Here is a 17624-nt window from a genome sequence, read left to right on the forward strand (position 1 = left end):
ATACTGTGCTTTTCATCCATCCCCACAAACAAAAATCTAACGGAGTATGACCTGGAGATGGTGGCCAATGAATGAGACCACCATGGCCAATCCATCATTCAGGGAAAGTTAAATCTAGATATTTTATCACCAGATGGGTATAATGTGCAGGAGCTCTATCATGCTGAAAGTATATACCAATCCTTGTAGCCAATTCCATCCTCCAATAGTAGTGGAAGTTCGTTTTGCAGAAATTGTAGGTAAATGGGCCCTGTAAGATGATTTTGTAACACAACAGATCCAATCAACTGATTATCAATGATACCGCACCACATGTTTACATAGAAGCGATGTTGAAAATTTGTTTCTTAAGTGGCACTTGCATTTTTGTCTCACCACCTATGAGAGTTATGGGTGTTGTTGATACCATCATGGGTGAAAGTAGCTTCATCGTTGAACAATATTAATGGAAATAATTGGCGATTAGCATTTACCCACCAACAAAATTCCAATTGCTGGGTGTTGTCTCCTAGTTGAAGGTGTTGCACCCACTGTATGTGAAATGGATATAAGCCATTCTCACATAATGTTTGCTATACTCTTGTCTGTGAAATACTGATACATTTAGAAATTCTTCATGTGCTAATAGTAGGAGTACGTTCTACAAACTGAAGAATGTGTTCTATTTCATCCACATTTTGTTCATTTGCATATTCAGAAGAAATACGAGTGCTGGGAACTGTACAAGTCTCACGCAGTTTGGTGTGAACACTCTTGAATCCTGTATTCTGTGGTTAGGAAACTGTCAACAGTATTCTCTACAAGCAGCAATAGCACGTCCACCACAAAAACTGTAGACAAACACCATATCGGCATATTCAGCATGTGTGAAGATGTGTGGCATTCTTAACAACACTTCTAACACCAAACAGTGTCAGATTATTACTGCTTCTTAGTCTCGTCTGATTCAGGGAGCTGTGCCTGCCAGTTTTAAACAACTGTATCTCCATATCTATTGAGAATTGGACACATGTTCATATGAACTTTTTTACTCAGAATAATCGATACTATAACCTCCCGAAATATTTACTATTCCTCCCGAATCACCCTGTATAAGAATTTTATAAAACGCATTGTACAAAGCCTTTTCTATATGACTACTATGAGCAATTTTCTACTATAACAGTTCACTTTTTGATATACCACAGTAGACAAGAAAACATCTACTCTAACAAGGTCAGTAATAATCTCTCTGTCTCTCTCAGAGAGCACCTTACCAGAAATACAGTATTTCCAGACTTGTGCTCATTTGACAATGGAATCACTTCTCTCATATTCCAGTTATATCAACAACCCAAGGGATTCACATCTGGTGAGTATGGGCTTGGCACACCCAGGATCCTGAGCTGGATGTGATTCCCTTCTACTTTTGCCTTATTCTCTCTCTCTCTCTCTCAAGGTAATTCAAAAATGTTTTTTGGCTGGTGCAGCAAGTGCCCCAGTGCTGTCATTTTACAGAAGAGATCCTATAAAAGAGTTAGGATGTTACATTATCATTTTGTTTTTGTAATTTAATCCAAGTTAAAAATAAAGGCTTTTCTTTATGTAAAATGTTTCAAGTTATGCTTTATGTATTATCACATTCAAATTAATTTGAATATGATACTATAGTATACTATGACCAAAATACCAAATATGGTCAATTTACCAAAAATTATTGGAAATAACAAAAAACAATTTTAATTTGCAAAAGTGGATTGATATTATGCAAGTATAGTTCTTTTTTTAAAGATTACTTTATATTAATTCCCCTCAGAAAAGCAGCTAGTTCATCTAATTAGAATATATCTTGTGATTGCAAATGAAATACTTATGCTATATTTTATGACATTTGTAATTTATAATATTTCAGCCGTAAATGCTAGTATGGATATGATCCCGCTGAGGCCTACATCATCAGAAGAGCTAGAATGGGATCCTGCTGCAGATAACACCGATCTTGTTACAGTAAGTACAAAATTTTGTATTGGCACAAAACAAGAGATATTAGAAAGCCACAAAAAAAAAAAAGTATAAAAAGATTATAATATAAACTGAGTGTTTGAAATACTGCTAGTTAGAATTAACTAAAAGAAATCACAACATTTCAGAAATAGCAATTTAAATAAAATTAGTACTGGCAAGATGATGCAATGAAGTACTGCTTTTTCAGCGTCAGCCAAATAAACAAACAAAATTTTATCCATTTCAATTGCTTATTACTTCTTATAACACTGGTCAGCATCAATTTTCTCCCTGAAATTATTTTGAAATATTCTCATAGAAAATATATTCAGAAACTCAGATATGTGCTTAAAATGTTCTCATCATCCTCAGTTTTCAAATATCATAGGTTAATGGCTGAAAACCAAGGCCTGTAGTTAGTTTAATCAACTTTTCCACCTATTTTATCCATTTATTTTTTCTAGAATCATGAGATTTCTGGAGCATTTTACAACATTTCAGAATGTTCTGGAGTATTGTTACATGCAGAAGAAAGGTCAGGATGTTTCTGAAAGGTTCTAGAACTTTCGATGAAGTTCTCTAGAAACATTGTGAACCTTTCAGAAACTTCTCTACCAGTATCTATATGAGTGGGTTCCATGCCAAGCAAGCATTTCCGTATTTAAAAATGTATGTTTTTCAGAGAGTGGGTGGTGAACAAAGTGAACAAGTGTTTTAGTGAATTAGTGTTTGTAAAGTGTTGTGTGCATAAGTATAAATTGTGAACTGTGTTTAAATTAGAAATAAAAAAAGACTACAATTTCTTAATTGTATTATGTCACGTTCTTGCCAAAATAAGCCTGATAGCTTTTGCTACATTAGCAGAGAAGTGGTATTAAAATCACAGCAAAAGCCACTGTTACAACTTGTGATCCAGTTTGTTGAGCAGTCTTTTATGTGCAACAGTATCAAAAGCTTTCCTGAAATTCAAGTACAGTGAAACTTCCCTTTAACGGACAGCCATGGGGAACGAGAATTTGTCCATTAGAGAGAAGTGTCTGCTAACAAGAAGTCTGAGGGAGATAAAAAAAAGAAAGAAAGAAAAATCATTAAACATTTAATGTAAAATTAAATTAAAATATATACAGATTTTGAACAATATTTTTGTAAATAATATACAATTACATACACAAGAGATAAAGAAAAATCGTTAAACATTTAATGTAAAATTAAATTAAATTATATACAAATTTTGTACAATATTTTTATAAATAATATACATACAATTGTACTATGCATATTATGACTTTATCTTAAGAAAAATACATACAGTAATCACTTATTTTCTTCTGCACCTTCTTCCGGCTGATAATTTTGTTTTCAACATTTGTTTGGAGTGAAGAAACCATCGAAAGTCCTTCAGTATCTTCTTCAGTGGCGAAAAACGATTGATTTGTATGAGCGCTTCTTCTATTTTCATCGGTGGTTTGTCGTTAATATGTTCTTCGACAAAATGACCTCCTTCCATTTCTTCATCCTCATGAGGAACTTTTTGAAAAATATCGATGATAATGTCATTGATATCTAGAGCACCATCTTCTGTAGTGAGGTTCGAGTCTATATCTTTGTAACCAGGGTCACTTGTAGCGGAAATATCGTACATTATCAATAGATGTTGAAGTTCTTGTTCTTCTTGGTGCTCCACATTGCCGTTCACAACTTCAATTTTTGCGTTTGAGAAGCCAGACTTTACAAAACAGTTCACGACAGTTTGTTTTCTAATTGCGTTTACTAAAGAGGAAATCCATTGAATCACATCTAGGATGCTGAGTTTCTTTGCAAGGTCACTTGCACATGTTACATCATTCATGTTTGCATGAGATGTCTTAAGACACGTTTTCTGTAGTGAAGTTTAAAATTTTTATTATCACTTGATCCAAGGGCTGACACTCTGCAGATGTGTTTGGTGGCAGAAAAACGATTTGAATGATACAATTCAATGTGCGGGTGAGATGCAGCATTATCCATGAAAAGTATAATTTTTCTGTTTTGACGAATCATGTTTTGGTTAAAGTGACTTATCCATTCGCTCATGATATCTCATGTCATTCATGCTTTTTTATTAGACTTCCAGTCAACATCAACTTTATGCCCTTGAAACAACAAGGATTTTGTGATTTTCCTATAACAAGAGGTTGTTCAAAGTCTCTCAGCATATTTGTACACAATAGTACAGTCAAGCGTTCCTTAGAAATTTTTCCGCCCTGGCACTTTTCGTTTTTTAGACTCATTGTTTTTTCAGGAAGAGCTTATTAAAAAATAACCCTGTTTCGTCACAGTTGTAAATATCCTTAGCTTCAAAATCACGACATAAATTTTCCAATTTGACTGTCCACTCTGTTACAACCACAGTATCAACAGATCCACCTTCACCACTTACGGTTTTCCAAGAAATTTTATGCCGAGTTTTGAACTTGTCTAGCCATCCCACAGAAGCTTTGAACTCATTTACTCCCATAGATTTCACAACCTCCAAAACCTTTTCCCTAATAATAGGCCCATTAATGAGAATTTTTTTAGCACGTGCACAACAAAACCACTCATACATAACATTGTCAATTTGAAGTCCAACAGTTTTTGGGAATGATTTTTGAACCTGATCATTTCCATGTTGCCAAAATTGTTTGAGCAGTTCATTTTTTTTCCTTTAGGATGTCGCTTACCTGCGTCTTCCCGATTTTGAATTTTGCAGCGAGATTGTGAACACTATTTTTTTGCCGATCATGCACATTAATGAGTTCGACTTTATCTTTTAAAGTTTACAAGAAGACATTGTGCACTTCATACGACACTGAACAAAAGTGAAAACTCAAACTCAAAAGACGAAAGGCCGACCAAATCCCCCCCCTGCACCCACCGAATTCATCAGAAGTTTTACACGTGCCTTAAAATTCTTGAAAAAGGGTTTAGAACTGCGACATAAACCTCAATAAAATTCAGAGAATCGGAAATAGAAAATAAACACACGATTGAGGCAATACATGGAAGAAACATTCCTAGAAAAAGGGCCTTGAGCTCGCCCGCTGTCCGTTATGGGGAGATCAAATTGTGCTAATCTAAACAAAGCAGCGCAGATTGCCTGTCCGCGTCCGTTACAGAGAATGTCCGCTAGACAGAAGCTGAAAACACGTTAAAACCAATAGAGGAGAGTTGGGGAATTTGAAAATGTCCGTTGTAGAGAGATGTCCGTTAAAAGAGAGGTGTCCGTTAGGAGAAGTTTCACTGTATATGATATCAAAATATCATATACTTGAATTTTGCCTGAACTATAACTGTAGTCTTGTCTAGATGATCCTGCATTACCTTAACCAATGACTTCATTATTTTCCCTGTAGCAGAAGTTAAACTAACAGGTCTGTAATTACTCGTGTCACCCTTTGATTCCTCCCTCTTTGTGAATTGGGAATATATTTGCACATCTCCAGTCCGTGAGGACCTCCCCTGAATCCTGGGATGCTCTCATAATTATGGCTCAGGATTTGCTTACCTCCTTTACCACCTCCCTCAATATAATTGATAGATCCCATCTACCCTATATGCATTTCTTATGGATGGTGTTATTCGATTAAAACCAATATTGGTTACTTTTGGTTGACTATGCAGGCAAAGGTAATCATTCCTAAAGAGCAAATGCTATCACACTGTCAGTGGAGGGACAATAACATTTCGATGGTCAACACAGTAAAACAGAGCAGCATTGCTCTATGGAACTATTTCAATTTATTAATAACTTACATTGAAATAATACCCCACTTCTTAATCACACCTGAAAGTATGAATAATATAAAAATTTTTCCTTTTTTTTTTTTTGGCAGATGCAGAAAATGTCCACATCCCTTGCATCATTTAGCCATTATGATACTGTACATGTAACTGAAAACTATGAACACTGTCTATTCTCTGTCTGATGAGAATATCAATACCATTGCCATTTTTTGTAAACATTAGGATTTTCAAAAGATGCCATTACAGCAGTGTACCCACTTTACATGAATTATCATGAATGTAAAATGTGAATTGTATTTTCTAGTTATGAAAGAATGTCATTTGTGTTTCTATCATTAATGTGTTATTTTCAATATTATTAATTTAATTTTAACTAGGGGCTTCGCTCTCTGCTTGTTGCTCTTGCTTCTTTTGATAAAATAAAATACTTACAGAAGCTTTTGACTCTGTGTATGTCTCTTCCTCAGCTATAAATAAATATATTACTATATCTATATAATATCGGTGTAGATACACCATAGACAACTCTTAAAGAAAAACTATGATCGTAGTGTGAAAGGCATCATTTCATCTATATCTCATATTGTGCTCATCCCTCATGAGTTACCATGTATTGCACTACCTTGAATAAGTAATGCTTCACTAATAGAGAATACTATCATTACTTATTCTCGGTGGGCACCATCACCCAGATGGCACCATTTCAAAGCTAGTTGCCTTTTCATTAAGAATTGTCTGTGGTGTATCTACACTGATATTATATAGATATAGAATCTTAAACTCTTAAAATATTATGCCTTGTTGCATTTAGTTTATTTAAATAAATACGTTACATATGGAAATCGAGAATGGTACCTCGTGATCATGTTAGATAAACATAGCTCTTGACCATGCTTAAACAGAAGTTTGTTTTACCACAGTAAAACAAGCTTCTGTTACATATTTTTGTATTTATTATGTATTAACACATAACCCGCATCCATCTTTTCCCATTGGCTGAATAAATATTGTTAGGAGGAAAATTATTTTCATGTATAGAAAGATATAGTAATTATTAATATAATATTGACAAACATGTTGAATTTAAAGGTACACTAGTGAGTATAATACTGAATTTTTAGGAACACTAGTGAATACAATATTGACTTTGAAGGTACTTGTGAGGGTGAAGACACAGCAGTTTACATAAGTTAAATTGTAGTCTGGTATGCTACTTGAATCTACCAAAGAATTCAGCACTGCTCTTGGACTCAAGGTTGAGTGAAAGGAATCTGATGACACTGGACACTTCATTTACACCAAAGAGGAATCTTTTCTTTTCTATATTAACATAATACTTTAATCAATGTGCTGGGTGTTATTTATATGGCATTAAAATGAATATTCCTCACTTACAGCTTCAACAAGCTAAAAAATAAGTTCTGCTACAACTGTTTTAGTTTCATCATTCAAAACTTCCTGAGCTGAGTGATGCCAAGCTCCATTAGTGTTTGACTTGAAATAGGTCAGAGAGCTACTGCAAGATGATGTTATTTCACAACTTTTATGCCTCAGAAAGAAGAGAGTTGGGAAAAGTATTTAGGCATTTATAAATCAAAGAATGATATATTTATATGTATGCCTGAAAGATTCGAGAAGATTGTTGACAACATACTAGTTTCAAAAAACTAGGTTCTGATGTGATTGTGACGGTTCATTTTATGCACAACCACCTTGAATACTTTGCATAAAACCTTACCTTGGCCCATTGATAGAAGAGCAGGATGTGAAAGATTTCACCATGGTATCAAAAAATATGGAAAAAAAGATATCAGCATAAATGAATGAGGCAAGTGCTAACAGACAACTGTTGGTGTTTGTAAAGAGATTCGAGTGATCAGCACAAAAAGAGCTCATCACATGAATCCCATGACATAATTTTTGCACTTCTTTAAAAAAAAAAAGCATAAATCATCTATGTAAAAAATTAAAAAAAACTAAGTTCTGCCACGGGGTCGGCCGTGGCAGAACATGCCTGTGATGTAAAGGCCTGCGATTCCGCCACGGCCAACCCAGTGGCGGAACATGCCTGGGGGAACATGGCAGAGTGCTTAGATTGGCTAATGTCTTGGGGGTTGGCCGTGGCAAAACATGCCTGGAAAACTGGGCATGGGATAACAGCCGAAGGAGCTGTAATTACAGATAAGGTAGAGAATTTCTGGAACCCGAAGTGGCTGGAGAGCCCAAGGATTGGTTCCTTGGGTGATCATAGCCTGAATAGGGATAAGGGTTGTAGGATTAATGTAATGTTTGAGACCGTTATCCTGGATAGGGATGAGCGTTTTAAGGTCGTACAGCCCTGAGACACTTCCGGTGCTGATATACAGAAAACGGAGCATGCGCAGGTACCATAGTACACCCTGGGTCTGCTGGGAAGGATTAGTACTTTATAATGAATTGTTGATGCAGCACTACTTATGTGAGAAAGGCAGTAGATGCTGCTGAAAGCTTCAGTTTTAGAGTAGTACGGGTTTAACGTTTTTAATGTATATTTATATGATTTTATATGTTCATATATTCATATGATTTATTGTATTTTAATTTATATTATATTTTACAGTCGATTTTATGTATTTTATTTATTTTATTTGTAATTTAATTTTATCTATGTTTAAAGTTATAATTGGTTAGAGTTGGCGGCATCAATTATGAACTTCAATGTAGCTTCATCAGACCAAACAATCTTGATAACAAACTATGCACCTTCTGCTACTTTCTTCTAAAACCACTCACAAAACAAAACTTGGTTCGGTGATCAGAATCATCTTCGTTCAAAGCATGTGCTAATCACGGAACATAACTTTTCCACCTCATACATTCTAAAATTCAGTGAACGCTTGCCTTACTGATTCCTGTTTAATGAGCACATTGCCTTATGGATTTTCTTGGTGTTTGTTCAAATCATTGTAAGATCACAGTTGACATTTCAGGGCTTGTTGATGTCCAAGATTTTTGCAGATTGTTTTTTTTTTTTTTTTTTGATGTCTTTCACAGTACCATTGGCTTCAGATTTATTTTGGATATGTGAAATGGCCACTCACATTGGAGATTCTGTTGCAATTTCGCTTCTCCACTGTCTTTGAACTTCAGATATATTTTCAAATTTCTAATGCCACTTCAGCACAAATTTGTTTGTTGGAGACTAGGCACCTGCGAGGTGATCTGATTGAGGTGTATAAAGCCTTGAATGGTTTGAGCATGCTCAGTGCTGATGGGATTCTTCCTCTTGCGTAGAATAATCACCTGAGAGTATTGAGGAAAGACAGATTTGGATAGATGTGTGGAAGTTTGCCTTCAGCTAGCGGGTAGTTGATTGGTGGAACAGACTTCCATCCTTTGTTGTGGAAGTTGATAGCTTAAATAAATTTAAAACGAACGGAAAGGTGAAATGGGAGCGGTTTTTTTTTTTTTTTTGTGGCTAATGCTGCATAAGTTTGCTTTCTTGCATCATATGCCTCTACTAATGCTAAATGTAAGTCATTGGTTCTTCATTTTAGGCACAAACTTTTATTTAGAAAATAAATGGGGGGTATGAAATTATGGATTTTCAAAAGGTGTATGCATTGTATGTACTATGTAATTAAATTAATAGATTAGCATTAAATAAATAAACACAGAATTTACTGACCATCAAAGTATGTATACATTTTTTTGAGACAACTTATATATATATATTTTTTTTTTTTTTTTTTTTTTTTCTATAGGTAGTACATTTTCATTTTATTCTCAAAATTAATATGACAATGCAAATTCAGTTCCAGATTTGAAATTGGCACCTAAAAATTGCACAAATTCACCTATTTGCATTTAAAAAAAAAAGCAGAAAATATTTTAAAAAGCATATACCAGTTATCTTTTGTGACTGGCAGATAAGCTCTGGGCCTGGACCACCCATCCTTATTAGAGTGAGATGAGTAGAATACATTTCATTTCTTTAACAACTGAATGAAATTGCCTAAAACTTTCTGTGTTTTAATAAAGTTCAAATAGTTCCAAGCTTGGAGATCATTAATTATCATCAAGAACAATTAATGTACAAGAAATCACACTTGCAAAGTAAATTTTGTAAAACTAAATTGAATATACAAGCAATGCAGTTCCCATTATACAATTCATAGTTACTGCTATCACCATGAAAAAGCTGGCAATAGTCTAGTTAGTGTTTGATCAAACAACAATAACAACCCATAGATTTTAGAATCACCTTTACATTTATTCTCATTGAGCATTATCGATTAGTTTCTGATTAAGGAATTCCCACCTAGATATTAAAAAAAAAATCATCAGTATTCTGTCTGTTAAACTTTGCACTTATTGTGAATTTATAACATAAGACTTTTTAGTACATATTTCTTACTTTTCAATATTTGTTCTCTTTTACTTTTAGACAATGGATGAAATGAATTTGGGAGATTCAGATACTGAAGCAGTCCAGAAGGATAGTGATATAGAAAAACTTCTTCCAAGTGAAAATGCTACTGCTCCTCTTGCATCTACTAGTGAAGTGACAATCAGTAGGCTAAGTCAGACATTTACATAATGAAATTATTAAAATTCCAGAACAATGCCTTGGTGCACATAAGCATGCGAACTAGACTCCAGATTTAGTGATGATGATTTAGAAAATTATAGTCCATGGATAATACAGTAGTTTAAACATCATCATCCACCTCACCTCTTGAAGTATGTTTATCTGCAGAAGAAGAAAATTTTATACCAGCAGTTATCCATTAATAATGAAGTAATTTATCTAAAATGTTTGTGGTACTTCATATGTTTTGTGAGAGTTAAAGGCAAAAATTATCCTGTGACTGAGTTATTACAGATATTAGTAAATTAGTTTTGTTAACAAAGCTAATATAATTAATTTACTATCAAATTAATTTATGTTGCCATGTTATTAACAGTTGAATTTGAAACTTTTGATCCTGATTTTGGTGTTTGTTTATATCTGACAATTCTGATGTGGTAATAGAGTAAATAAGGAGTTAGTGACAATTTTTTCTGCAGTTAAAGTTATAAAATAAATATGCTGACAAGAATACATTTGTTTTGTTTTTGTCAAAGATATCCATATACCACAGCTTTGCAAATGAGTTATAGAATGAGCTTTATATTTTGTTTAAACCTAGAGTTGCACTGTTGAAATCAGGTATGTGCAAAACACAGCCCAAAGTGATAGATTGGGACTACACAACTTTCTGCCTCTCCTATTTACATAACACAGAATATCTACCTGTGACATTCATACTTTATATTTAATTCATTCATATTTACTCATAATTCCACTTGTATGAAAACAAACTAATAAGTAATGAAGCTTATAAAATAATTTCCAAAAAAAAAAATGCAACAGGCAGGTTAAGGCTGGTATTTTGAGAATGCTCATCAAATTTACTCAGAGCTTCAGAATAAAAATTTAATTAAAATTATTTTAGATTGCTTAAAAATAATACTCATGCATAGAAATTTACTATCTCTGAAAATTCCAGTGATGTAAAGCTCTTAATTAGAAAATAGTATTAGCATTAATCATAAGGTGCAAGGAAGCACAAGGCTTTTGCTGTACCATCCAAAAAAAATCACAAAATAAACTACCTACTTGAATTCCCTGTTCACATAGGTATCTATCTATCCATCCAGAAACAAGATAACACCAATGTGATGTTAAAAATAATTCTGTCAAAAAGCAGTCTGCTGACATTTTTGTCTCTGACAGCTAATCAGAAACCTGTCTTCCCTTGAAAAGGTGTGACTCTTTTTCATTAACGTCAATATTGATACTGCAACAGAGTTTATGTGGGTCAAACAGATTGCAGTTTTCAGTGATGGATTAAGAAGTACCAATGATATACAGCAATTTGCTGTATATCATTGGTATAATGATATACACACAATTTGAAATCGAAATATAGTTGCATCCTATTAGTCATTGCCTATGACAGCATTTCCTCACTATTTTATTAGGGTTAGATTTATAAATTTTCATATCCTAGATAAAATATCTACATGGGCCCCTATAGAAAATATATGAATACTTACAAAAAGAGCCTGGAAAAAATTATTAATGATGCCCTCAAGGCATTAATTTTAGGCTAATTTTTTGACAATACGAAATTTTTAGAAATCTTCAAGTACCGTGTTAATAGACTAGAAAAGAATAGCGAAAGCTTAAAAAACGGTACTCACCTTGAAATTAATCTGCGATGGTTTACTTAGGTAGCGTGGTTAGTGTTTACGTTGAATTGTTAAATTGAAAAATTAAAAGGGAGGGAAGTAAGTAAAAGTTGACTGAGTTAAATGGGCGCAAGGAAACAGAAGTGTACACATCCAATCCTTGGTTGTCATCGAAATAAAAAAAGAAGAATAATTAAAAACTATGTAAGTGAATCCGGTGAAGCCAATAGTCTTTACGAGGACTTTCGTTAGTTAAAGAACGTCTTCAGTTGGCAATGTGTGGGGAGAGAACACGTATGGTATTTTAAGAATAAAAAATTATACTCTCGTGATGCCTTTTTTGACATGTGGGAACTTTAATCTCGAGAGGTTCCAAATTGGGGAAAGATTGAAGGGGAGTTTAGAATTTAGAATTTCGAGGTTAGAGTGGTGCTTGTACCATTCAATAACTAGAGCTTCATATTGAAGTATTCTGTAGCTGGATTTTAGTTTAATGATGGAAATGGCAGAATCGATGAGCAGGTTGTGGTTGTGAGTCTGGGCATGAGTTGTAAGTTCTGTGACAGATTGGTTAGACGTGAGACTATGGAAATGGTAGTATGCACGGGTGTTGGATGTTTTTGATGAGCCAAATTTGGTAGTGGTACTTCCGATATAACATGTGTTGCAGTTTGGTTGACAATTAATGAGGTATATAATATTATTAAGGTCGTTTGTAGAATATTTGTATGTGTCCTTATAGGTGCTGAAGAAGGATCCTAATTTGTTGTAGGTGGAAAAAACAAGGGAGATATCAGTGTTGTTAAATAGGCGTCGGAACTGTCCTGCTAGTTCATTGTGGTAAGGGAGGACTAGGTAGATTTCGGCCCCATTGTCCGAAATCTACCTAGCCGCCATTGAAAGCCAAATCCTACACCCCTTTCCCCCTGAACTAAAATTATACATGCGCTATGCCGATGACATTCTTGTAGTAGGCTACAGATCCATTATTAATAAGCTCTTCGTAAAACTTAACTCTGTACATGATAGACTTAAATTCACCCTTGAAATTGGACAGAACAATCAGATAAATTTCCTTAATCTCACCATCTATATAACAGGCACAAAATTAAATACGAAAATTTTCAGGAAAAATACAAACACCGGTAAATACTTACATTTTGCTTCTCATCACCCTCTAAACACTAAAAAGGCAGTTTTATATAACCAAATTCACAATGCACTAAAGTACAGTTCCTCACCCACCGACCTTCACAATGAAATACAGTATATTACCGACAAATTTATATCCAGATGTTACCCCCACCAACTCATTTTAAATACAATCCATAACGCTAAAAATAAAATTAAATCTAACATCCGAACCAAAGACAAAAATAAAACTAACATCCGCATAGCCCCCCTTACCACAATGAACTAGCAGGACAGTTCCGACGCCTATTTAACAACACTGATATCTCCCTTGTTTTTTCCACCTACAACAAATTAGGATCCTTCTTCAGCACCTATAAGGACACATACAAATATTCTACAAACGACCTTAATAATATTATATACCTCATTAATTGTCAACCAAACTGCAACACATGTTATATCGGAAGTACCACTACCAAATTTGGCTCATCAAAAACATCCAACACCCGTGCATACTACCATTTCCATAGTCTCACGTCTAACCAATCTGTCACAGAACTTACAACTCATGCCCAGACTCACAACCACAACCCGCTCATCGATTCTGCCATTTCCATCATTAAACTAAAATCCAGCTACAGAATACTTCAATATGAAGCTCTAGTTATTGAATGGTACAAGCACCACTCTAACCTCGAAATTCTAAATTCTAAACTCCCCTTCAATCTTTCCCCAATTTGGAACCTCTCGAGATTAAAGTTCCCACATGTCAAAAAAGGCATCACGAGAGTATAATTTTTTATTCTTAAAATACCATACGCGTTCTCTCCCCACACATTGCCAACTGAAGACGTTCTTTAACTAACGAAAGTCCTCGTAAAGACTATTGGCTTCACCGGATTCACTTACATAGTTTTTAATTATTCTTCTTTTTTTATTTCGATGACAACCAAGGATTGGATGTGTACACTTCTGTTTCCTTGCGCCCATTTAACTCAGTCAACTTTTACTTACTTCCCTCCCTTTTAATTTTTCAATTTAACAATTCAACGTAAACACTAACCACGCTACCTAAGTAAACCATCGCAGATTAATTTCAAGGTGAGTACCGTTTTTTAAGCTTTCGCTATTCTTTTCTAGGCTAATTTTTTTAAAATATTATCATCATACCATTTTAAGTGTTTTAATTAACAATTAGGTACATTTGAGCTACATTTCAGTTGCATTTTTTTCTCTTAATTAAATTGTTTAATATTTTGTGATTAATAGAAATGAAAACTAAATAACCAATTAACTTTGTTACTAATTAATTATTAATTAACTAATAATATATAAACGAACTCCTATTCACTTTGCTGTACACTTGCACCCCCACAACATAATATTTACTTGACTTTATCTAATGCACTGTACTCATTTTCTCACAGATTTTAATTATTGAAAGTCAATATATTTCACAAGATCACAGAAGCAGGTCAAGTGATGCATGTCAGCATTTTGTGTAATATTTATAAATAAACTAAATTAATAACAAAAAACTCTCTCTTCAGAAAGCAGCTGCTTTCATATTCACAGTGTTTAAAATGAGAATTTTTCTTTTCTGTGCCATCTGTCATATTTGCCCTTTCATTCCTCTAATTAGTACATTACCACAGACATAATGTGTAGCCCTTCATCTGTAGTATACAGTATATGGACAACTTGCATCATATGTATGAAAAATTTTTTTAAAAAATTGCTGGATTTCTGTGTCCAAGTTTAATGAAATTGGGAATAGCTGAACAGATCTTTCTAAAAGAACCAAATATAAAAATTCAATGAAAATCCATTCACTATGAGTTGAGCTGTTTCATGTAGGCAAATGTAGAAGACAATTAAGTACTTTAAACAATTTGAAAACACTTTTCAAAAAATGATAGGATGATGGTGGTTTAAAGCACCTGCTTGTATTGACACCTCTTTGGACCCCAAGCAAAATTTAATTTCTTTGAAGGGATTGCTAATGTTGATAGTAACACTTCCCCTACCCAAAAAAAACAGACTGGCTCCAGACATTTTCCTAGTTTGAATGGTTGATAACCCAACTCTGCATGTTATGATTGGGTTATAACTAGTGTGTATAGGTCTATAATATATGTGTTACTTTTACTTTATTTTCACTAAACTAAATTTCAGTCAAAAAATAAAAATATTCATATAATATAAATGCTCATTCTGTTAGTAAATCACTCCACAAGCAACAAACTTTGTTCTCTTTCAATTGTCTGCTTCCATATATACACAAGTGACTGCAGCTTGCTGGTGGACCCATCACCAGTGGTCACATTCCTGATGGAATATTTGAAAAATGATGGGGAGGAAAAAAAGCTCACTGTGAAATATGTAATCGCCAAGTATTTTGTTTTATTATTACTTTGATAGGAGACATTTGAGAGACATCATAAAAAACATTCATTGCTCTGATGGAAGATAAAAATTTACAATAATGAATATATTAATCACATTTAAATTTAATTTTAAAATTATATTCTATTTTTATATTGCAAGAAAAGTTATGTACAAGTGTTTTGAAATAGAAGGCTGATGTTTTTCTATAGTGGATCCCTAACAATAAGAGGAGTAAAATGTTCTTATGAATTTTTTTTTTTTTTTGAAAAGTTTAAATTTGCACTGCGTCACTTCTGATATCAGAGAAATGGATGCAAAACAACATTATTAGTACACTGGAATACAGTAAATAACATAAAACACACTCATGTACCAATTTATGTAAATCATAAAATAAAATTTATTTAAAAAAAAAACAAATTACCTGTTGATTTACACAGTACTGTTTAAATTTAGTCTAAAAGGCATTGCTGTCATTTGAATGCAGCACAGTTTCAACTCAAAAGTTATTATGAAGTCCTCATTTGCTGAGCTAGCTGATGTGCATCTGGTACTATGGTACTAAGCAAATGCATAAGAAATGGTGTTACAGCTGTCAAGCATTTCACAAAAGTATCCATATTATAATCAAAGCCATCTCTCAGTGGCAGTATGGCCTTCTCATTCATCTTAAAATGCATACAGTTTCCAGTACTGTTGGCATCTGGAATCACTATCAACAAGTTGTAAGACCTTGGTGAGTACAGTGGTCGCCAGTGAAAACTTCTTTACACGTGGGCTTTGTGTTGGAGAAACAGTAGTTTTTTTATTTATTACTAAAAATTCCAGTCTGCTATGCAGGTAATTTGCATATATGTAACTTAATTCTGTAATAATTAGTATTGCTTACTCCCACATTATATTTATTAATAAAAGAAAGTCCAACATGTTGAGTTATCAGGTGCGTGGGTACTTCTGTGCCCTCGCACCTTACCACACACTTTGAGTGAATCATGGTTCGAGCCCACATAACAACTAAATACAGATGATTACATTCATTGTCAAAATAATTAATGTAAGGCCCTCTGACCTAGTGGTTGTGCTAGAGAATAAACAAGAACTCTAAAACAAAAGGAGAGACCATTCTTTTTTCTTTAGAGATTGTTTTATCTCTCAAAAGTTAATTTTATATATCATCTGAGTTATGATCTGTTTTTTCTTGTCTGAAATCCTTGCTTGAGCTCCTTTAATCATTACTTATTTAAGTGTATATATTTATTTTAAGAAATACAGTATTTGTAATGTTTGTTTTATACATAAAGCTATTATTAGTGCATGTGTTCACTTCACATTGTTGACAATGATTGATACAACATTTTTTTACCGCTGACTACTGATTTTAAAGCCTTCTTTTATGAAGGCTTTAAAATCAAAAAGTCAAATATATTTTTCATTTTAAGGAGATTAATATTGTATATATCCAGTAATATATTTAATAACAAAATGTAGCTTTCAGGGTAAAATGGACCCCAGTAATATATAGATTCTAACATAATAATGGCATTAGAGACAAAATTTAATAGATACAGAGTTGTGCGCACTCTGTAACTGCAGCTCTATTAAATTTTGTCTCTAACTTCATTATTCCATTAGAATCTGTATATTACTGATGAAGGAGTCCATTTTACCCTGAAAGCTACATTTTGTTATTAAATATATTACTGGATATATACAATATTAATCTCCTTAATCAATGGAATCCAGTACAACCGGCCCATTTGTATTTATTTTTTAATTTTTGTTTAGAAGTTTTCCTTGGGTATAAAAATGAATGTGGAGTAATTTTAATACTTTCAATGGATTGGAACACTGAAACTACTGTATGTCACTAAGAGCTAATCATTATGAAAAAAGGATTGAATGCAAATAAAGTTCTGAGATGGCTTTTTACAGAAATCTGAAGTTATATTAGAAGAGGTAAGCTTTTGTTATCTGGAATTATTTTTTGTATTCACCTTGGGGATCCTGTTTTAAATGAAAACAATTTCAGGTGGTCTATAAGGAGAGCTTATGAAAGAAGGAAAAATAAACTTTTAAGCTAAGTGCACCTGTTAACATCTTTGGAACTCATGGAACTTATTAATTTGGTTAATGATAAG

At 33.5% G+C, this 17624-nt stretch overlaps 1 protein-coding gene across 1 annotated transcript in view; it reads left to right on the forward strand.

The window, feature by feature from the left end:
- The window catches only part of LOC150081798 (axotactin-like), a 638696-nt gene extending 628037 nt beyond the window's left edge, over positions 1–10659 (forward strand). Inside the window, exons 32-33 of the mRNA XM_090378896.1 lie at positions 1892–1986; positions 10175–10659. Coding sequence (XP_090235022.1) covers positions 1892–1986; positions 10175–10327 — 248 coding nt within the window. The 3' untranslated portion in view covers positions 10328–10659. The remainder of the gene's footprint in view (positions 1–1891; positions 1987–10174) is intronic.
- The last annotated feature ends 6965 nt before the right edge of the window (positions 10660–17624 follow it).

This window comes from Mastigoproctus giganteus, chromosome 8, assembly GCF_048544385.1.
Source record: "Mastigoproctus giganteus isolate SK-2022 chromosome 8, ASM4854438v1, whole genome shotgun sequence".
Taxonomy (NCBI): Eukaryota; Metazoa; Arthropoda; class Arachnida; order Uropygi; family Thelyphonidae; genus Mastigoproctus; species Mastigoproctus giganteus.